Here is a 22,362-nt window from a genome sequence, read left to right as displayed (position 1 = left end):
ATATGGAGGGATACTGGCAGCTTACACATTTTGCTCCTAAAGAGTGGAAAAAAACTCCTTGCACACATGTTTAAAATAAGAACGTGTGTCTGTGTGTGTGTGTGTGTGTGTGTGTGTGTGTGTGTGTCTGTGTCTGTGTCTGTGTCTGTCTCTGTGTGTGTGTGTGTCTCTGTGTCTGTATGTGTGTGTCTCTCTGTGTCTCTCTGTGTCTGTGTGTCTGTGTCTGTGGTTGTGTGTGTGTGTGTGTCAGAGAGGAGACAGGATGGAGGCCAAGGAGCAGAAGGACCACAAGCGGCACACGCAGAAGCACAGCGGGCCGAAGGCGGAGAGGAAGAAGAGCAGGAAGCAGGCGTCGGACGGCCTGAAGGATGAGAGGAAGAGGAACCCCAAGGCGTTCGCGGTCCAGTCCGCCGTGAAGATGACCAGAACCTTCCACAGGTCAGTGTTCATCAGAAACACTCAACAGAAAAGCTTAGTTTGCACACTTCAAGTCTTATCTTAAGGAGCAGGTGTGCATGAGCTGCGGCCGTCTAATGATCGCAAGGTTGGCAGATCGGCGGTTCGAGCCCTGGCTGGCCACATGTCGAAGTGTTCTTGGGCAAGACACTGAACCCCAAATTGCTCCCAGTGAGCGGGCCGGCGCCTTGCATGGTAGCTTGCCGCCATTGGTGTGTGAATGTGTGTGTGAATGGGTGAAGGATGCAAGGAATTTTTCCTGGATACATGGTGTACAGGTTTTTGCCCTTGCTTGCTTGCTTTGTGCCGGTGGTCCTGGCCTCCCCTGGGGGACCGCTGGGTACTGGTAAGCAAACTGGCTAGTAGTCGCTCTATTGGTAGAGGGCTGCAAGGGAATTTTTCCTGGCTACATAGTATACAGGTTTTTTACTTTTGCCTGCTCGCGGCTCTGTAAGTATTGATTGATTGATTGACTGATTGACTGAACATTTTCATTGTGTGAAGCGCATTGAGTTGCATCTTGTAAGAAATGCGCTATACAAATAAAATTTGATTTGATTTGATTTGAAGGAGAGGCCGTTGTAAAGCGCTTTGGATAAAGGCGCTATAAGTGCAGTCCATTTACCGTTTGGAGGGGGCTTTTCGTGTGTGTGTGTGTACAGACTGTGAGCTCTCTTCTCCCCCCCCCCCCCCCCCAGGGCCCAGGACCTAAAGGTAAAGAAACACCACATCCCTCTGGTGGACCGCACCCCCCTGGAGCCTCCCCCCATAGTGGTGGTGGTGGTAGGACCCCCCAAAGTGGGCAAGAGCACCCTCATCCGCTGCCTGATCAAAAACTTCGTCCGGCAGAAGTTGGGAGACATCTGTGGTCCTGTCACGATCGTCTCAGGTGAGATAATAATAATAACAATAATAACTTTCTTTATATTTATATAGCGCCTTTCATAAAACCCAAGGACGCTTTACAATTCTAAAGGAAATGGTCAGACAGACAAAACAGAAAACAAACAAAACAAAACAAAACAAAACACAGACAGTGACTAGGGGCCAAAGGCCTTGGTGAACAGATGGGTTTTGAGGGCTGATTTAACTGGAATGTTTCTTGCTGTAGGCAAGGCCAGACAGATGTATCTGTATAGCACATGTCGACTCATAGCGGCTTTACATAAAACATGAGATAACAATTAAAAAGTGGGAAAAAAAAATGGATCATCATAGAAAAAAAATCCGAACAAACAAAGTAAGATGCAGTAACAATTTCAAATGTTCAGGTTTAAAAGCGATAAATAAAAACAATCAGTCAATTAAAATGCCTAGCCCAACTCTTTAAAATACACTCAATTAAAAGTTGAACAGAACAATAAAGTTTTCAGAATATTTATGAAAAAAATGGATAGAGCTGGGGCTGACCTAACCACCTACCTGTACTCCCACCAGTGGCATCTAGACATCGTTTCCATCCAGTATCTTTATGTTGCTCATCTGCTTGTGTTGACCGACCCTTTTCATTTTCCTTTGCAGGCAAGAAGCGGCGTCTTACGTTCATCGAGTGTAGCAACGACATCAACACCATGATCGACCTGGCCAAGGTCGCTGACCTGGTGAGTGTCCGTGTCCGTGTCCGTGTGTGTGTGGACGACTTTCATTATTTTCTCTGCCTCGTTGAGCCCTCAATCTAATCTAATATCATAATATCCGCCATTTAGCTGACATTTATCCAAAGCGACTTACATTGCAGTGAGTGCATACATTTTTCAGTATATACGGTCCCAGCGGGAATCGAGCGCAGTGCTCTACCAACTGAGCCACAGAGGACCACAGAGGACCAATCAGGACCAATCCACGGCCATCAGCTTGTTGTAGCTGTCGGTTCCTAACTGTGGCCAACATTAAACTCTTCTGATGGTCTCTTGGTTTCCCCTCATGTTTTTAAAGGGGATGGTCAATTCAGTTGGAAAGGGACAAAACAACCCCGTTCCTCTGAACCCAAATAATTATGATCATTGATTATGATGTATATCATTTACATATCCCCCCACCCCCAAGGTCCTGATGCTGATAGACGCCAGCTTCGGGTTCGAGATGGAGACCTTCGAGTTCCTGAACATCTGCCAGGTGCACGGCTTCCCCCGCATCATGGGCGTGCTCACACACCTGGACTCCTTCAGGAACAACAAGGTGCTGCGCAAGACCAAGAAGAACCTCAAACACCGCTTCTGGACCGAAGTCTACCAGGTCAGTGACGACACAAGGAGTTGGGAGCTAAGACATTTCGGCGGTCAATCCGTAGTTACCTTTAAGGGCGGGTGAGGGGGGGGACACAGACATAATCACTGGACTTCAGTTTGTAATTGTTTCAGCTGATCTTTTTTATCTTTTATTCTTAGTTTAATTCTCTTATCCTTGATTTTATTCTCTGCATGTGATTATGTTTTACTTTGTTTTATCTCCGGAAGCAATTGACCATGAGAGGAAGGTGGTTGTGGACTCATTTACCACTGGTACAGGGTTGTGAGGGTTGTGAAAAACCTTGTACAGTGGTAAATGAGTCCACAACCCCCGCCCTTGAATGGTAAATTGCTTTTCTCCAACAGCCACCACATAATATAAAAAATAAATAGGCAAGGCAAGGCAAGTTTATTTGTATAGCACATTTCATACAACAGGGGCAGTTCAAAGTGCTTTACATACCGTACATTATTTAAAAATACAGCAAGAGAGGAGCATAGTAAGAAAAAGCAAATATAAGAAGTAAATAGCTAAACCATTTAAAAAGACAATAGTTAATGGAGAAAATACATTGATAGAAGTGTTTGTGTTTAATCGTAACTGGTGCAATACATGAAGGTTTTTAGCTTAGATTTAAATATTTTAAGCGTTTGGGCCTGTTTGATTTCTTCAGGGAGTTTGTTCCAGGAGCATGCAGCAGCGTGACTGAAAGCTGCTGCACAGTGTTTTGTTTTTACTCAGTTGTAACTAGTGTTGTTCCGATACCGATACTAGTATCGGCATTGCCACCGATACGCACAAAAATGCTGGTATCGGTATCGGCGAGTACTAACTTTTTTTAAATTATTATTATATATATAATTTTTTTTACTAAAGTTATTTTGTTTGTAAATGTTCACTTGCTGTTGCACTACTACTACGACTGTTTTATATCTTAAATGGATATTGCACTGATTGGCATCTGTGAGAGCCACATTTCAGGTTTTATAAGGGGTTGATTTTCTTGTCACCATACCAGGTAGACAATAAAAAAAAGTTCTATAGCATTCACTCTCTGTTGGTATTTTTTCCTGTTTTACAAAGGTTTTGAGCAGTGCCAGACTAAGTGTTAGCAATAATTTTACATCGAGGTGAGTATGCGGCTCAAAAAACATGTTTTTTTGTTTTGTTTTTTCAAACGCCGTGGTATCGGATCGGTACTCGGTATCGGCAAGTACTGCACGGTCAGGTATCGGTATCGGTATCGGGATAAGAAAATGGTATCGGAACAACACTAGTTGTAACATTAAATTAATGTATTTCCAATCATTAATCGTTTCAGAATACATATATCCTTCCGCCACAGAATATAGTCCCATAAACAAGGTCCATGATTGCATTGTAGGTCAGCACAGGTGTTCTTAATCAGATTGATTGGGAGGTGCATTGATACTGGAAATGCGGTTTGAACTGTGGGTTGTTGAGATATTTACCACTGTTGCTAGCCAATCAGAATCCAGTATCCAAACATGCTGTTGTAGAATTATGTTATTTGATCTGGTCACTCGTCGTCTCTGTAAATGAGGGGAACCTCTGTGGACTTGTGAGTTTAAATAAAGGTTAAAGGTTGAATGAATAGTTGATAAAAACCAGTGTTTCTTCCCTCTGTCTGTGGTTGTGATTCTCACCATGTCCTCCTTCCCTCCTTCTCTCACTCCCTCCCTCCCTCCCTGTACCTCTTTCCCTCCCTCCCTCCATCCCTCCCTCCCCTCCCTCCCTCCCTCCCTCCCTCCCCTCCCCTCCCTCCCTCCCTCCCCTCCCCTCCCTCCCCTCCCTCCCTCCCCTCCCTCCCTCCCTCCCCAGGGAGCCAAGCTGTTCTACCTGTCGGGGATGGTGTACGGGGAGTACCAGCTGCAGGAAGTCAAGAACCTCGGCCGCTTCATCTCCGTCATGAAGTTCCGCCCGCTGGTGTGGCAGCAGTCTCACCCCTACGTGGTGGCCGACCGGTCAGTCTCTATAGCAACAGTCTCTATAGCAGCAGTCTCTATCAACAGTCTCTATAGCAGCAGTCTCTATAGCAGCCGTCTCTATAGCAACAGTCCCACTAGCAACAGTCCCACCCCTACGGTCTGGCCGACTGGTCAGTCTCTACGGCAACACATCACGCTGTGTAACAGGCTGTTCATAGACTTGTTGTTACTGTGTAACAGGCTGTTCATAGACTAGTTGTTACCGTGTGACAGGCTGTTAAAAGGCTGGTTATTACTGTGTAACAGGCTGTTCATAGGCTAGTTGTTACCGTGTAACAGGCTGTTAATAGGCTGGTTGTTACCGCGTAATAACCTTGTTACACTGTGCTGACTGTACGTAGTTACAATTAAGGTTGGGGTGAGGGCTAGGGTTACTGCCCTAAGGGAGTGGGGTTGTGTGTGTGTGTGTGTGTGTGTGTGTGTGTGTGTGTGTCTGTGTGTATGCGTGCGTCTGTGTGCGTGTGTGCGTGCATTAGCTCACAGTTCCTGCTCTCTCACCTTCTACTTAACTGATGGTCTCTCTAATCCTAAGCTTTGCTCTTCCTCTCCTCTTCCTCCCCCTCTCTGCAGGATGGAGGATCTGACCGACCCAGAGAAGGTGAGGGTGGACCCCAAGTGTGACCGCACAGTCTCCCTCTACGGCTACCTGCGAGGGACACACTTGAAGAACAAAAGCCAGGTCCACATCCCTGGTAAGTCCACTAGGCTGAGCAGGTTTCTCTTGTGAACAAGACGTTTGATCTCAACGAGAAGAGACCTGGTTAGATCAGGGATAAGCACGTATATATTTAAAATAAACTTTACAGATACGTGTTTTTACGTTTAATGATACACCTTTGAAAGTACACTAGTGCGTGTCTGCAGTAGCACATTGGGAGTTTTACCTGTAGAGATTTGACCTCCCACTTGGGCAAAATAAGCTTATTTGTATAGCACATTTCATACAACAGGGGCAATTCAAAGTGATTTACATACATTATTTAAAAATACAGCAAGAGGAGGATGGTAAGAAAATTAAAATTATAATGAATAAAAGCAAATATAAGAAGTAAATAGATAAAACATTTAATAAGACAATAGTTAATGGAAAAAAGACATTGATAGAAGTGTTTGTGTTTAATCATAACTTCTGCAAAACATGAAGGTTTTTAGCTTAGAAGTTGGTTTGACAGTAAAAGCAGCCAGACGTTGACCTCTGGCGCCCTCTGCAGGTGTGGGGGACTTTGGCGTGGCGGACATCAGCTTCCTGCCGGACCCCTGCGCGCTGCCGGAGGCCCAGAAGAAGCGGGCGCTGAACGAGAAGGAGCGTCTGCTGTACGCGCCCATGGCCGGGGTGGGGGGGGTGGTGTACGACAAGGACGCCGTCTACATCGACCTGCCCGGAGGACACGCCCCTCAGGAGCAGGTCAGTCACACCTGGACCAGGGTACTGGACCCACACCCTACACCTGTGCAGGGCTCCCACGGGTCCTTGAAATCCTTGAAAGTTTGTGAATTTGAGAAAAAGAAATCAAGGTCTTAAAAGTTTGGGCATTGAAAGTGCTTGAATTCCCCTCTTTCTCTCTCTCTCTCTCTAAAAAACAATATATATAGTATATTAAATTAATTTTTACTTAGCTCGTCAACTAGTTCTGTCTCAAACTATGCCGTGTTGGGTCCTTGAATTTGAGGGAATTGAGTCTTGAAAGTCCTTGAAAGGTGCTTGAATGTGATGTTTCAGAAGGTGTGGGAACCCTGTCTAATACTGGACTGACCCTACACCTCTGGGTCTAGGGTACTGGACTGACACCCCACACCTATGGGTCTAGGGTGACAGCTAACATCCAAATACTTAATGGGCTGTTGATGGAAAAAAAACTAAAACTAAAAGTGCTATTTAGGAATGAATTGAAGTGACTAATATGTTATATAACCCTGTCTCAACCAGGAGGAGGTGCGGCCCACCACGGAGCTGGTCCAGTCCCTCATCGGCACGCACGCCACCCTGGACGCCAAGATGGCCGCCAGCAAAGTGTCTCTGTTCACGGGGGCGGCCGCGCTGACGCCCGGGGAGATGGAGGACGAGGAGGTGGAGGAGGAGGAGGAAGAGAAGGGGTGAGTGAGAGACTGAGTCTCAGGAGGATGAGGAGGATGAGGAGGAGGAGGAGCAGGAGGGGTGAGTGAGAGACAGCGACGGTCTCAGGGGGAGTAACACCATGTCATTTCTAGAGCACGCCCGTTGTCTCAAGAGAGCCCTCGTCGACAGGGGTGCAAACCTGTCACCTTTCTGCTAAATTAGCCGTTTTTACCCTCAAAATAGGTCATCCATGTGAATCGTGTAGATCTGCAAAAAAAATTATTTTGGCTGGGGGTGTCTAAGTCTCAAGTCACATGATGCGCGAGCTAACTAATCATCCTGTCTGCTAAACTCCGCTGCCGTTGAAAAAACTTTTAGCTTCAGGCAGCTAGGTACAATTCCAGACAGCGTGGAGAAACACAGTAAACCGTCAAAAATGTTCTCCTCTAAGGTTAGCCACGCATTGATCATTTCATTCATTTTCAGGCAAAAAAATGAAATGTGTCACCTTTTTGGGGCCATCACCAGTTTGCACCCCTGCCTCTAACTATGACCAGTTTCAAGTTTCAAGTTGTATTTTTGTAAGTTTATTGTTACACCCCGTGTACAAGTAGAAGTGGCGGCTGTGCCTCAGGAGGCGGAGCAGGACTCCTCCTGGCCACATGTCGAGGTGTCCTTTTATGTAGGTCCAAAATACGGCACTACTGTATATGAGTCTGGTCTAAGCAGAGCATTGGGAATAGGGTATCATATGCTAACTTGTCTCAGTAAAGCTGTGGGAAACGGAAAGCTTTTAGGGCCAAATCAGATATTCTGTCTGTGTCTCTGTGCGTGTTTGTGTCTGCATTCTGTGGAAAACAGCTTAGTATACGCTTGTGGGAAACATAACATTGATCAAATAGTTGTTTTTAAGTGAGTCTTCCTGCTTCCCTCCCAGGGAGAAACAACGAGGACCTCAGGAGAAGATCGTCTGGGACCCGGACACACAGAGACAGAGGAGGAAGGCCATCTTCACCCAGGAGGACGAGGAAGATGAAGATGAGGAAGAGGATGAGGATGAGGAGGAAGGAGAGAGTGAGGAGGGAGAAGAAGAAGAAGAGGAGGATGAGAGCGAGGAGGAGGATGAAGAGGAGGAAAAGGAAACAGAGTCGACCAAGAAGACGAAGGACAAGGCCGAGTCGCCGAAAGAGAAGAAGAGATCGACGGAGAAGGTTCCGCCGGTGAAGAAACAGAAGATGGAGGAGAGGAAAGCGGAGGGAGTGGCGGTGGCGGAGGTGCCTGCGTTCGCAGACAGCGAAGACGAGCTGGAGATGAGCGAAGAGGAGAAAGGAGGACAGAAGGGAGGAAAGCAGGAGGACGGAGGAGAGGAGAGCGAAGAGGATGAGGAGGAGGAGGAGGAGGATGAAGAAGAGGATAAGACGGGCAAGGGCAAGGTCGGACCGGGAGACTCAGGTCATTGCTCTGAAGAGGATGAAGATGAAGAGGATGAAGATGATGAAGATGATGATGATGATGAAGAAGAAGAAGACTCAATGGAGGATGAAGATGATGACACCAAAGCCTCAGGAAAAAAAGACAAGACTTCAAACACATCCAAGATTGAGGAAGAGGAGGATGAGGAGATGGAGGGAGGAGGAGAGCTGTGTTATGAAAGTGCAGGTACTCTTTCACCCTCAATCAATCAATCAATCAATCAAATGTATTTATATATGGTAAATGGTAAATGGACTACACTTATATAGCGCCTTTTTTGCTGCTCCAAAGCGCTTTACAACGGCCTCTCATTCACCCATTCACACACACATTCACACACCAATGGCAGCAATATAGCACATTTAAACATGACACTTGACAACGAAAGTGCTTTACAGTAAAAGTACCTTTCCTAAAGTGTAAAATAAACAGAAAATAAACAACCAACAGAAACAACAGAGGAACAGAACAACACGTCAAAACCAAACAAGGCAGGAGTCAGAGTGAGTCAGGGAACGCTAAGGAATAAAAGTGAGCCCTGTTCAGTAATGAAACCTAACGAAACAAACACAGTAATAACAGTCACACGTAATAATAGGTTATTATGGTTGTGTTCTTTGTTTTCCTTCGCTAGGTCATTTTCTGAGTAGGCGTTGGAAAACGGCGGTTAGCTCGGGGCTATTGTCCCGCCTCATGACTCACGACTGCTTCTCTGTTCTCAGGGTCTCTGCGCTGGAAGGAGGGTCTGTCGCAGAAAGCCTCTGAGGCGTTTCTACGGCAACAGCTGGCCGCGCCGAATCTGCGCAAGCTAGTGTACGGCACAGGTAAAAGCAACTCCTCAGTCCTCACCCTACCAGGTTTTGGGTATTCGGTATTTGGTTTTGCCGGCCACACTGACGGATAGCTGCTCTTACACGGAAACGCACACACACGCACACATGCGCACACACACACACACACACACACACACACACGCATGCACACATGCGCATACATACACCCACACCACCACACGCACACACGCACACACCACCACACACACATACACACACACACACACACACACACACACACACACACACACCACCACACACACGCACACACCACCACACGCAAGCACACACACACACACACACACACACACACACACACACACACACACACATCACCACACGCACACACCACCACATACATACAGTATATAATACATCCTTACATACAATACAATGGAAGAAGTACCTCACCACGCTGCAGGAACAGTAGTAATACTAGCTGTACTGCTAATTGTATCCTGTCTTATTTGTCACTTGTGTCCTGTATTATTGTCACTTCTTTTTCTACCTTGAATTATGCCTATTGCTTTATTGTCTGCCAAAGGATTTTACTGTCTTACACTTGTGTAATGTGACATAACCAGTGATGCCGGTAACGCGATACTAAGTAACGCGATACTCTAATCTGAATACTTTTCCCAGTAACGAGTATTCTAACGCGATACTATTTCCAAATCAGTAATCGGATTAAAGTTACTTATTCAAGTGGCTGTGCGTTACTATTGCGTTACTACCTCATAACTTAGGCTAAATGCAGTATTTCTTTGTAATGTTCGATAGTAAACAAACATTTCTCGCGTCTTGGGGAGTGACGTCAGTGCCCACGTTTTCAACACGAGGTTACTATGGAAGGCCATGCCCGCAAAAAACGGCTCTCGACTATCGCGAGATTGCAGCAGAATCGCTCACGTGTATCACCACGCTGATTGCACAGTGTAAACAGAAGCGTAGCCTACACAATGGAGCGAGAACAGAGATATGCGTTAAATAGCTGGAAATATAAGGATTATTTTGAGTTTGTGTCAGCAAAGGATGACAAGAACATAAATGTTGATCATTGATAAACTAAATTGATAAGACTCACTCAGTTTAGGATTAGGATTATATTAGGATCATATCTGAATGGTCAGGGTAGGTTTTAGGTTTTGTGAAACCACTCCTTGCTAGTTACTGTTAAATAAAGATTATATTTATTTTATTGTTTAAAAACAAGTATTTATGTTGGGTGAGGCAAAGAAAGACTCTTTATTTTGTTGTTTTAAGTTATTGTTTAAAGTTTAATTATGTAATTTAAGTTACTGTTAAAATAAAGTGAGTTTTGGCAAAACCAGTTTTCATTTTTATGTTGCGGGGGGGGGGGGGGGTCGGGTGCCTAGGCAGCTGCCAATAGTAACTAAAAAAGTAACTAGTAATCTAACTTAGTTACTTTTAAAATCAAGTAATCAGTAAAGTAACTAGATTACTTTTTAAAGGAGTAATCAGTAATCAGTAATCAGAATACTTTTTCAAAGTAACTGTGGCAACACTGGACATAACACAGGGTTCCCACAGGTCCTTGAAATCCTTGAATGTTTGTGAATTTGAGAAAAAGAAATCACGGTCTTAAAAGCTTTTGAAAATAGACATGGGTCATTGAAAGTGCTTGAATTCCCCTCTCTCTCTCTCTAAAAAAAATAATATATATTCAAACATTTTTTACTCAGCTCGTCAACTAGTAAATATGTCTCTGTATTGTATTTCACAATATATAGTTTTGCTGTGCTGTGGTAGAGAAGGCAAGAGACCATCTAGTGTTCACACCAGGGTTTCCGTTAACCGGTAATTACCGGTCTTTGTCCAGTAAAATTTGTTGAAGTCCGACAAATTGAAAACTCGTCGGACATAATGTCCGGTGAAAATAATTCCCTCTAAGCACAATTTAATATAATATATTCGTCTTTTTTAAAAATAGAAGGAATCAGAATGTGAACTTTAGCGAATTGTATTCAAATTGGCTTCGGGCCACCATTTTCAGCTGAGCACCAAACACACACACAACACTGCCCGAGAGTTAGGCTAACTAAAGGGGGCGGGTCCTGTGTATGAGTGTGTGTGTGTTTGGTGCTCAGCTGAAAATGGTGGCCCGAAGCGGAGCGCCTTAACTTTATCGCACAATAACAAGGAATACAAACGAAACGGACAACATTTACACTAAGATGGAGACAAACTTCAGCGATATGATCTAACAGCCGGTCTTCAGGACGACATACAGACCCGTATGACTCCCGAGTCCGATTAAGTATGATTTGACAGGCAGCTAAACGAAATGCCTTCCCAACCAGCGAGACCAGGGGGGTATTCCATCAACGTCGCTAAAGGAAAATCCTGGCTTATTTTTGATAACTCTCGCGAGACTTGGTAGACTAAACCTGGATTTTCTTTTAGCGCTGTTGATGGAATACCCCTCTGGTTATAGAAATGACGTTGTTTTATTGATAAAAAAGGGTAAAACTGGAAAGAGAAAATAGAAAACTCACATTAATCCCAAACAATTTAACAAACTTCAGTTAACGTAATGTGGAGTCCGTTCATTGATCGATGCTGTCTGTTCAGTTCCCAGTGAGGCGCCCGTTCAGCGCTGGACATAATGGCATAGCGCGCATGCGAATCATGTTATATTATTATATATTATATAGCTCGCATCTAATCGTATCGGATGAGAAATAGACATTAAATGGCATATATAGGCCGCTACACAACAGTAATCACCGCGACAAACAGCTATATTATATTTTAATATGATGAATGAATGAATGAATGAATGGACTTTATTGTCATTGCTACAGTACAGGTACCCAACAACGAAATTTAGGAGGGGTGGCTCCCCTGGTGTTAGGAAAGAAAAAAAAATGAAAAAATGATGGCCGGAATATCTCACGTTTGTCCGGTAAATCGAAATCTTCCCGGACACGATGTCCGGCGGCAATTTTTTCTAACGGAAACCCTGGTTCACACATTCAAGCCTCTCTTTTTAATTGTTGTCTGTGAGCGGATAGTTCCTATTATATAAACTCTCATCTACATCTGTCTCAAACTATGCCGTGTTGGGTCCTTGAATTTGAGGGAATTGAGTCTTGAAAGTCCTTGAAAGGTGCTTGAATTGGATGTTTCAGAAGGGGAATGTGACATAACAATAAAACTGTAGATGAAGAAGATGTTGTTGTTGATGTTAAAGATGTTGTTGTTGTCCCTCTCAGTGGCGGAGGACGCGGGGGAGGCGGGGGAGGAGGAGGAGCTGGGGGGGCTGTTCAGAGTCAGCCGCCCCGAGGCCGGCAAGAGGCACCGCGCCGACGGCCTGGACTGCTCCCGCTTCTACTCCGACGGCGCCGCCGCTCGCGACTGGGACCTGGCGGAGGTAACGTCCCGGCCCGGCCAGAGGGGCCATCTTTTTTTTTGGGGGGGAGGGGTTTCCACAGAGCTATATTTAGCTGAATTATATCAATTCTCATCTAGTTCTGTCTCAAAATATGCCGTGTTGGGTTCTTGAATTTGAGGGAATTGAGTCTTGAAAAGGTGCTTGAATTTGATGTTTCAGAAGGTGTGGGAACCCTGATAAATAAACCTGACTTGACTTGACTTGTGTTCCAGGTGCTGGACTCCATCAGGGACTGTTTCGTCACAGGGAAGTGGGAGGAGGGAGAGGACGCTGCTACACTGTTGAAACAGGACGGTGAGCCCCCCCCCCCCCCAAAAAAAAAACAACAGCGCCCTCTTGTGGCCGAAACGTCCTTATTGTTTCAGTCTGGTATACGTAGTGTTCCATTAGTAGTACTCGTAGAGAGAGAACACTGACGAAAGCGTGTCACGTTTGGTTCCGGAACGTTTGTCGGAACTCGCTCTCGAGGCAAGGTCGAAGCAAACACTCAAAAGTATTTGGAAGGATTTCAAATACCCTAACCCTTGGTTTGACCCAGGTCTGGATAACAATGGGCCACTTAACGCTATATCAAAGTATGCTAACCTAGCGACATGCTACTGAACTACCCCCTTGTGGTGCTTTTTATTGACGGTACATTCTTAACCGCCCCCAGCTGACTTGCTCCTTGTTCCCCCCCCCCTGTAGACGAGCTGTACGGGGACTTTGAAGACCTGGAGACGGGGGAGGTACACCAGGGGAAGGCCGGGAAGAAGGAGGCCCAAGCTGAGGTATTTTCTTTTTCTCTTAATTTCAATTTCAATTTCAGTTTATTTAAGAAGGGACAATGCATATCACTTAACAACAAGTGTAAATACAATTTTTAATTTAATAATTTTGCCATTTAGCAGACGCTTTTATCCAAAGCGACTTACAATTACGAATTACAGGGACATTCCCCCTGGAGTAACTGAGGGCTAAGTGCCTTACCCAAGGGCACACTAGTAGTGGTGTGGCTTCAGGCGGGATTTGAACTCACAACCTTCCGATCCCAAGTCCAACTCACTATCCACTAGACCACCACTAACCCACCGTTCAAGGACTTAACAACAAGTGTAAATACACCAGATTTAACCAGGAGGCTAATTGGAAAAAAAAGGCATCCTAAAATGACGCAAGATAACATAAACAATAAAACAGCATCATACAGAGCATATGAAAGACAGTCTTTTAAAAAAACACACAGTTATATGATGTTATGGGTGCAGATTTGGTTTCCCTTAAAGGCCCGTTTTTGAACAGCCCAAGGGTAGTGGAGGTCCTGACATTAGAGGGCAGAGTGTTCCAGTGCTGCGGGGCTCTGACAGAGAAGGCTGAACGTCTGAAAGTGCTCCTTCTAAATGGAACCACACAGCCCCTCTAGATGTGGACCTTGTTGTTCTGTCATTGTCCTTTCTGGTCACAAATTGGTCATTGGTCATTGGCAAGGCCGTGAAGGATGAGAATGTTTTTCTCTCTAGTTGCTGATTCACCCATTCAAATATAGCCTGGTTCTCTGCTGGACCACCTGATTCGTTGCTACCAGTTCTCTGCTGTGAGATTTAAACAAACTTGGAGGTAGTCGCTCTATGAGTAGAGGGCTGCAAGGGACTTTTCCTGGATGCAGTCTACAGGTGTACAGGTTTTTTCACCCCTTGCTTGCTTGTGTGTTCTGTCATCATGTGGTTTTAAATGTCCATCTCAGTTGTCGCTTTATCTTCTCTGCTCTCTGTGAAGCGCATTGGGTTACATTTTGTGAAAAATGCACTATACAAATCAAATTTTATTCGATCTATTGAGAAATGTTCTTTCAAAATACGTTATTTTTCTATCTCCTGCTTTCATGTACTTCACCTCCTGTTCTTTTGTTTAGTTTTTGTTTACTTCACCTCCACTGTTTTTAACCTGAGTGTATTTTACTGTGTCTCTCCCCCTGTGAGGTGTCCTTGGTTGTTTTGAAAGGCGCCATACAAATAAAATGTATTACTATTATTATTATTACTCCCTGTTGAGTCTAGAGCAGCGGTTCCCAACCTTTTAGGACTCACGGCCCACTTTACAGATATCTCCAGTATTCGCGGCCCACTCAGCAACGCGCGAAGCGTGCGTCTTTTTCGCGTGCACACGCATGAAACGCGCACGAGCGCTCAAAACAACGACGTAATTTGGCCAAAAACTAGAGGGAGCGTGGCAATTTAAAATGATTAAAAAAAAATAGCGGTTAAACCATTAAAGCCGAGCGGCGATGTTTTATATAGCAGGTGATCAAATACCAACATCGTAAATGTTGTATGTGTTCAATATTTACGACCAAACATGTGTGTGGGCAACTCCCGACTCCCGACTAGGGTTGCCAGATGGGCTCGGGTGTTTTGGGTGGAATTAGCGGTTTTAGACTGGTTAGGGTGAAAAATGTCTCCCATCTGGCAACCCTGTTCGCGAGTCCGGACTTCTTCTTTTCGGGTGGAAATATCGGCGCACACCACACACAATACGATCAAGGCTGTTCAATCCAAGTTTTTGTATCTTTTTAAAATTAAAACGTTTTTGTAACAAAAAAACGTCAATAAGACAATTTTTTTGCCCATGATTTGGCGGCCCACTTGCAGTACTCTCATAGGTTGGGATCCGCTGGTCTAGAGCCCAGGGTTATTCCGTCTTGCAGATCGTCAATCGAGCGGTTCGTGGTGCGGTTCACGGACGATCTAATACTTTCTCTCTTATGTGTGCAGGAGTCCAGCGACGATGATGAAGAGGAGGAGGAGGAGGAGAAGGTGATGAAGGTGGACGATGACGAGAGTCTGAAGAAGAAGCGGATGGATAAGAAGCGGAGGCTGAAGGAACGCTTCGACACGGAGTACGACGACGTGGATGCCACCTACTTCGACGACCTGAAGGAGGAGATGCAGAAGCAGGCGGAGGTGAGGGTGGAGGGGGGGTCATAGGGAGGGGTCAGGGGGTCAGGGGGAGGTGAGGGGTCAGCGGTCAGGGGGAGGTGAGGGGTCATAGGGTCAGGGGGTCATAGGGTCAGAAGCAGGCGGAGGTGAGGGTCAGATGGAGGTGAGGGGTCAGGGGGAGGTCAGGGGTCATAGGGTCAGAAGCAGGCGGTGAGGGGTCAGGGGTCATGGGGGGTCATAGGGTCAGAAGCAGGCTGAGGTGAGGGCTCAGAGGGGGTCATAGGGTCAGAGCTTTCTCACGCATCGGCGTCACTCTCCAGACACACCCAGGCCACAGAGACTTTATCAGCATGCTGACATCAAAGGGAAGCTCCAGCCTTTTATTCATGATTAAGTGATGATGCCCTGAGTCGTAAAAGCATATCCTCTCATCCTGTCTACTTTGCTACAGGCGGTCCAGACTAACAGTTAGCAGAAGCCACTTCAGTTAGACTGTATGTCAATAGATCCCTGGTTTAGTGTTGTACGAACCGCATGCCAAAACTTGCGTACAACCGGCCAGGAAGCACCCACGTGACAGAATCTAACGTTGTGTTTCGTGGCTTGTGTTTGTTTCAGCTGAACCGGGCCGAGTTCGAGGAGCTGGATGACGAGGCGCGGGTCCAGTACGAGGGCTTCCGGCCCGGCATGTACGTGCGCCTGGAGATCCCCGCGCTGCCCTGCGAGTTCGTCACCAACTTCGACCCCCACTACCCGGTGATCCTGGGCGCGCTGGGGGCCAGCGAGGGAAACGTGGGCTACCTGCAGGTGAGGAGGAGGGGTCGACCAAGGTCGGATACAGAATACTTACAGAATACTTTATTCATCCCCGAATGGGAATTCAGTTTCCACAGTTCATGGCCACTAGGGGTGGGCATCGACGATCGATAATTGATCGATAAGGATCTTGGTCGATCACAAAATAAAACATTTGGTCGATCACAAAAAAAAAAAAAAAAATTTTTTTTTTTTTTTTGTGATCGACCAAATGTTTTATTTTGTGATCGACCAAGATCCTTATCGATCAATTATCGATCGTCGATGCCCACCCCTAGTGGCCACAAACACAATGCACGATCACACAACAACCACATTCATCACTGGAGCTCAGCACGCAGTCCACGGTTCACAGGTGCAAGTCCGACAGTTCAAGTTTAAGAACAGTTCAATAAATACATAAAAAGTGCATAAGTTTACAAGTTTAAGAACGGATTCAAGGATGCAAAAAAGTCGGGGCCTCGCTTTTTTTCAGGTGAATTGCTTTGCGAGGAAACAGTGTTTGCCTCTGACGCTCTCCCCCTCTCCCCTCTCTCCCCTCTCCCCTCTCTCCCCTCTCTCTCCCCCTCTCTCCCCCTCTCTCCCCTCTCTCTCCCCTCTCTCTCCTCTCTCTCTCCTCTCTCCCCTCTCTCTCCCCTCTCTCCCTCTCTCCACCTCTCCCCCTTTCCCCCTCTCCCCCTCTCCCCCTCAGATGCGTCTGAAGAAGCACCGTTGGCACAACCGCATCCTGAAGACGCGGGACCCCCTCATCCTGTCGCTGGGCTGGCGGCGCTTCCAGACCATCCCCCTCTACCACATCGAGGACCACAACGGGCGCAACCGGCTGCTCAAGTACACCCCTATGCACATGCACTGCGGCGCCACCATCTGGGGTGAGGAGCACGTTGCGCTCTGTAACACTTTATTTTATATACAGGGTTCCCGCAGGTCCTTGAAAGTTCGTGAATTTGAGAAAAAAAAGAAATCTAAATAGACATGGGTCATTGAAAGTGCTTGAATGCTTGAATTCCCCTCTCTCTCTCTCTCTCTCGCTCTCTCTCTCTCTCGCTCTCTCTTTCTCTCGCTCTCTCTCTCCCTCTCTCCCTCTCTCTCTCTCTCTCTCTCTCACTCACTCACTCTCACACACACACACACTCTTTCTCTTTCTCACACACTATTTCTTTCACTCTCACACATACTGTATACTATATACTTCAACTCTCTCTCTCTCTCTCTAAAATAAATAAATATATATATTCAAAAATGTTTTACTTAGCTCGTCAACTAGTAAATAAGTCTCTGTATTACTTAACTTTACACATATTTCACAATATATTGTTTTGCTGTGCTGTGGTAGAGAAGGCAAGAGACCATCTAGTGCCTCTCTTTTTAATTGTTGTCTGTGAGCGGATAGTTCCTATTATATAAATTCTCATCTAGGTCTGTCTCAAACTATGCCGTGTTGGGTCCTTGAATTTGAGGGAATTGAGTCTTGAAAGTCCTTGAAAGGTGCTTGAATCTGATGTTTCAGAAGGTGTGGGAACCCTGTATATAATTTTTGGGGGGGCTCAGTATTCTGTATTCAGCGACATTCGGTTTGATCAGCTGAGCACCAGTGTGAGTTCTGGCTCTGGTTCTAACCCGAGCGGCGACACACCTGATTCAATTAATCAACGTCTCTGATTCATGGCGGTCGGCCGACTGACTCGCTGGGGAAATCGCCTCCAATGAGAACTTGTCCTCTGTTAAGTTTTACCTTAAAGGATAAAGATGTAAATGAATTGATAGATTGATGCGGTGATGATTTCAGTTGCGTTGCCATTGATTCGGTAGCAAATCGAATCAAGTCGAGCGTTATTTATATAACCTAACTGTACGTAGTTAGTAGCAGTAGTTTTATGTGTGTTATTGCTTCGCAGTCTCGGATTGAAAATGTCACCCGAATTTATATGATATCTGATTTCTTTAAAAAAAAAAGAAGCGTTTATGATGTTCTATAAAACTATAATCTAGGTGAAGACACTTTCGTTTGTTTGTTTTAAACACAAGAAAGCTCAAGAGAAACACACCCGCGTTGTTACCGTAAATAAGGTCGTAGTTGGCGGCTTGCAAATGTCCAAAAGGATGCTGTCTAAAGTAAACATATCTCCTAACCGGGGGAGGGAATAAAGAATACAATCACCAGATAAACACAGAGGAGGACCATAAAGTGTTACAGCCATGGAAATTGAAACAGTAAAAAGTGTTGTGTCTAGTGAGGAGTGTTTAACTCGGCCCGTGTCCTCTCTCTCTCTCTCTCTCTGTGTCCTCAGGCCCCATCACACCGCAGGGTACGGGCTTCCTGGCTGTGCAGTCGGTAGCAGGGCTTAAGGTAAGAATAAACACCCACCCCACACCAGATGGAGGGGTGATCAGGGGTGTTTTTACCCTACTTAACTTTACCCTACTTAACTTTACCCTATAAACCTGCTTTTCACCGACTAACTTCTAAACTTCAAAACCTACTTCTTCTTCTGTCTCCGCAGTCCAGCTTCCGTATCGCCGCCACCGGGGTGGTCCTGGACCTGGACAAGTCGGTGACCATCGTCAAGAAGCTGAAGCTGATTGGTTACCCGTACAAGATCTTCAAAAACACCTCCTTCGTCAAGGTAGGGCGTGCCTCATCACTGAGGTTCACTGAAGTCATTTTTTCAGTTCCAGTCATATTTTTCATTTTATTGGACATATGTAGTGAAGACAGACAGGAAAACAGACAGAAGAAGGGAGAGAGCGAGGGCATGTCAGCAGGGCATGGGCCGGATTCGAACCCATGCCGACATGGTCATATGTGTGCACTGTAGACTGCGGTGCTAGACCACTGGACCACCCATGTCGGCATGGGTTTGAATCTAGCCCATGCCCTGCTGACATGCCCTCTCTCCCTTCTTCTCCTTACTTTCCTGTCTGTCTTCACTGTATCTGTCCAATAAAATGACAAATATGAGTGGGACTGCCCCACTCAGAAAAAACAACTTAAAAAAAAGAAAAAAAAGGTGACTTGACTCCCAACCGTTACAACCTGTAGCGCTGACCTTTCCCCTGCTGCTGTTGTGTCCAGGGGATGTTCAACACGGTCTTGGAGGTGGCCAAGTTTGAGGGGGCTTCCGTCCGCACGGTCAGCGGGGTCAGAGGTCAGATCAAGAAGGCCCTGTCCACGCCGGCCGGAGCCTACAGAGCCACGTTTGAGGACACGCTGCTGATGAGCGGTGAGGCGTCACACACACACACACACACACACACACACACACACACACACACACACACACACACACATCCCCCCCGCACACACACACACACACACACGCACACACACACTGCTTTGTTTGAATTCAATATGTCAATAAGGGCAATGATGAGGGAATTGTCAGAGGTCAAGCACTCCTACTAGTGAGTGTGTGTGTGTGTCTGTGTCTGTGTCTGTGTATTCCTGCACTCCTGATACCTGTCGTTTTATATTGTGTATGTGTGTGTGTGTGTGCGTGTGCGTGTGTATGTGTGTGTGTAGACATCGTGTTCCTGCGCTCCTGGTTCCCGGTGGCGGTGCCTCAGCTGTACAACCCCGTCACCTCGCTGCTGCTGCCCCGGGGAGGGAAGGACGTCTGGACCGGCATGAGGACCCTGGGACAGATCAAACACGAGCTGGGGGTCCGCAACAAGCCCCTGGCAGACTCCCTGTACAAGGTACGACCCGGCAGGACACACACACATACACACACCACCAGGGGTGGCTGTGGCGCGGGAGGTAGAGCCGCCGTCTAATGATCACAAGGTTGGCAGAACGGCGGTTCGAGCCCCGGCTGGCCACATGTCGAGGTGTCCTTGGGCAAGACACTGAACCCCAAATTGCTCCCAGTGAGCGGGCCGGCGCCTTGCATGGTGCATGAATCAGGTGAGTTGGTGGTGGAACAGATCAAATATGTGGTGCGGCTGGGGCGCCCCGAGGAGAGGGTCGAGAACCACTGCACTAGACCACCGCTACCCCGTAGACATCACACACACACACACACACACACACGCACACACACACACACACACACCCACACACACACACACACACACACAGATCATCGGTCGTTTCTACGCTGGGTTATAGGTTTTAGTCCAGTCTGAGTTTCCTGTCTCGTTCTCTGTGTCATCCTTCCTTAGTTTCGGAAACCCCTAATCTCTTACCCTCCCCGACTCCCCACCCCCTTCTTGACACACTTCTTCTTCACACACACACACACGCACACACATACAACACATACACATACAACATGGTAATCTATATTAGTTTTACCTAGTCTATTTTACAGCCTACATAATTATTGTTCTACTGCCCCTTTCTGTCATTGTCTTTTTAAACAATCTATATAATGTTGTTTATTACATTGCTGTAGTTTTTTATTATATTGTTGTCTGTATCTAAGTCAGAATTATGTCTTATGCACCAACCACACCAAGTCAATTTCCTGTATGTGCGAATATACTTGGCAATAAAAATTATTTTGATTCTGATTCTTCTGACATCACACACACACACACACACACACACACACACTCGTCATTGGTTGTTTCTATACTGGGTTTTTGAGCCCGAGTTTCCTGTGTCTGTGACTTCCTTCCTTAGTTACGGAACCCCATAACCTCTTACCCCCCCCCCCCCCCCCCCGACCCCCTTCCTCCCCCAGCCGGTGGTCCGAGCGCAGCGCCACTTCAACCCCCTGCACATCCCCAAGGAGCTGCAGAAGGCCCTGCCCTTCAAGAGCAAGCCCAAGCTGGACCAGCCCAAAGGCAAGACGCCCCGCGACCTCCGCAGACCCGCCGTCATACGGGAGCCTCACGAGAGGAAGGTGAGAGGACCACACCACCACCACCACCAGGGGGAGCTGTCGCTCCTCCAGGCTTATCTCATAGGGTCATGTTCCTGTTTCCTTTTCCCCCTTTGTATCTGTGTTCTGGGTGGGGTGAGGTGGGTGAGCCTAGATTGAGGACACCACCACACAGAAATATAGTTATACTATATTCTATAACCAGTACTCAAGTTGTTAAAAGAAAATCAGGGGGGATGGTGGATTTTATCATAATGGGGACAGTTTTAGCATCCCCACAGCGTCAGTGACTTCAGTGTCACAGTGACTTGGTGGTAAAAATGTCATTGCATGTGTGTGTGCCCCCTCCCTTGCCCACAGTATTTTACTCAATTTGTGCAAAACTAAGTGTTGAAATAGCAGTAATACCACGTTCACGGATAAAATGACATAAGGGATGGAAAGGGGGGGATGGCAGTTTTAGAAGGGGGATGATTTTTACTGTTTTTATTTCAGGGGGGATGCCATCCCCCCCTCATCCCCCCTCAACTCAAGTGCTGCCAATAACTATATATCCCCTCCACCTGTTCCCTGAGATATGCTTGTGATCCATGTTATATTCATCTGTGTTGTGTCAATTGTACATTTTTGGGGTTTACAACCAAAAACAGCACCATCGTTTGAGACTATTCATTATTCTGAGCCTGCTGTTCCCTCTCTCGCCCACCAGGTGGCAGCACTGCTCAACGCCCTGAGCACGGTGCACAACTACAAGAAGGCCAAGGCCCACACGGCGCAGCACGCCAAGCACAAGGTCTTCCTGCAGCTGCGGGGCAAGCAGGAGGAGGAGAAGATGAAGAGGCAGAAGGAGGCGAAGAAGAAGCTCTACCGCCAGCTGGGTCAGAAGGAGAGGAAGAACCAGAGGTCCAGTCTGAAGGGAGCCAAGTCCAAGGACGACTGAACCGGTCTGAACCGGACTGGACTGGTCTGAACCGGACTGGTCTGGACTGGTCTGGACTGGTCTGGACAGGTCTGGACTGGACCGGACTGGACTGGACTGGTCTGGACTGGTCTGGACTGGACTGGTTTGGACTGGTCTGGACTGGTCTGGACTGGACTGGTTTGGACTGGTCTGGACTGGTCTGGACTGGACTGGTTTGGACTGGTCTGGACTGGTCTGGACTGGACTGGTTTGGACTGGTCTGGACTGGTCTGGACTGGACTGGACTGGTCTGAACTGGTCTGGACTGGACTGAACCAGACTGAACCGGACTGGACTGGACTGAACTTCTTGGCCGTTTTTTTCCCGTTTTTTTTCTTCGTTTATTTAAAAGGGACAATGGACAGTCGTT

General features: G+C 46.6%; 1 protein-coding gene across 1 annotated transcript; it reads left to right on the top strand.

Moving 5' to 3' along the window:
- Nucleotides 1-262: 262 nt before the first annotated feature.
- On the top strand, nucleotides 263-21,971 carry bms1 (BMS1 ribosome biogenesis factor; the record flags this gene model as incomplete). Its single annotated transcript, XM_080541897.1, has 23 exons — nucleotides 263-438; nucleotides 1,155-1,345; nucleotides 1,978-2,057; nucleotides 2,503-2,691; nucleotides 4,528-4,670; nucleotides 5,265-5,386; nucleotides 5,906-6,099; nucleotides 6,622-6,762; nucleotides 7,365-7,420; nucleotides 7,688-8,409; nucleotides 8,946-9,047; nucleotides 12,293-12,450; nucleotides 12,684-12,765; nucleotides 13,159-13,241; nucleotides 15,222-15,410; nucleotides 16,005-16,193; nucleotides 16,894-17,074; nucleotides 18,494-18,552; nucleotides 18,707-18,829; nucleotides 19,279-19,426; nucleotides 19,726-19,901; nucleotides 20,891-21,052; nucleotides 21,741-21,971. 23 exons carry the CDS (start codon nucleotides 263-265, stop codon nucleotides 21,969-21,971), a joined length of 3,897 nt encoding a protein of 1,298 aa, XP_080398023.1.
- Between the last annotated feature and the right edge of the window lie 391 nt (nucleotides 21,972-22,362).

Source organism: Nansenia antarctica (assembly GCF_963989245.1).
Source record: "Nansenia antarctica genome assembly, chromosome: 11".
Classification (NCBI taxonomy): domain Eukaryota; kingdom Metazoa; phylum Chordata; class Actinopteri; order Argentiniformes; family Microstomatidae; genus Nansenia; species Nansenia antarctica.
This window is presented reverse-complemented; position numbering and strand designations above follow the sequence as displayed.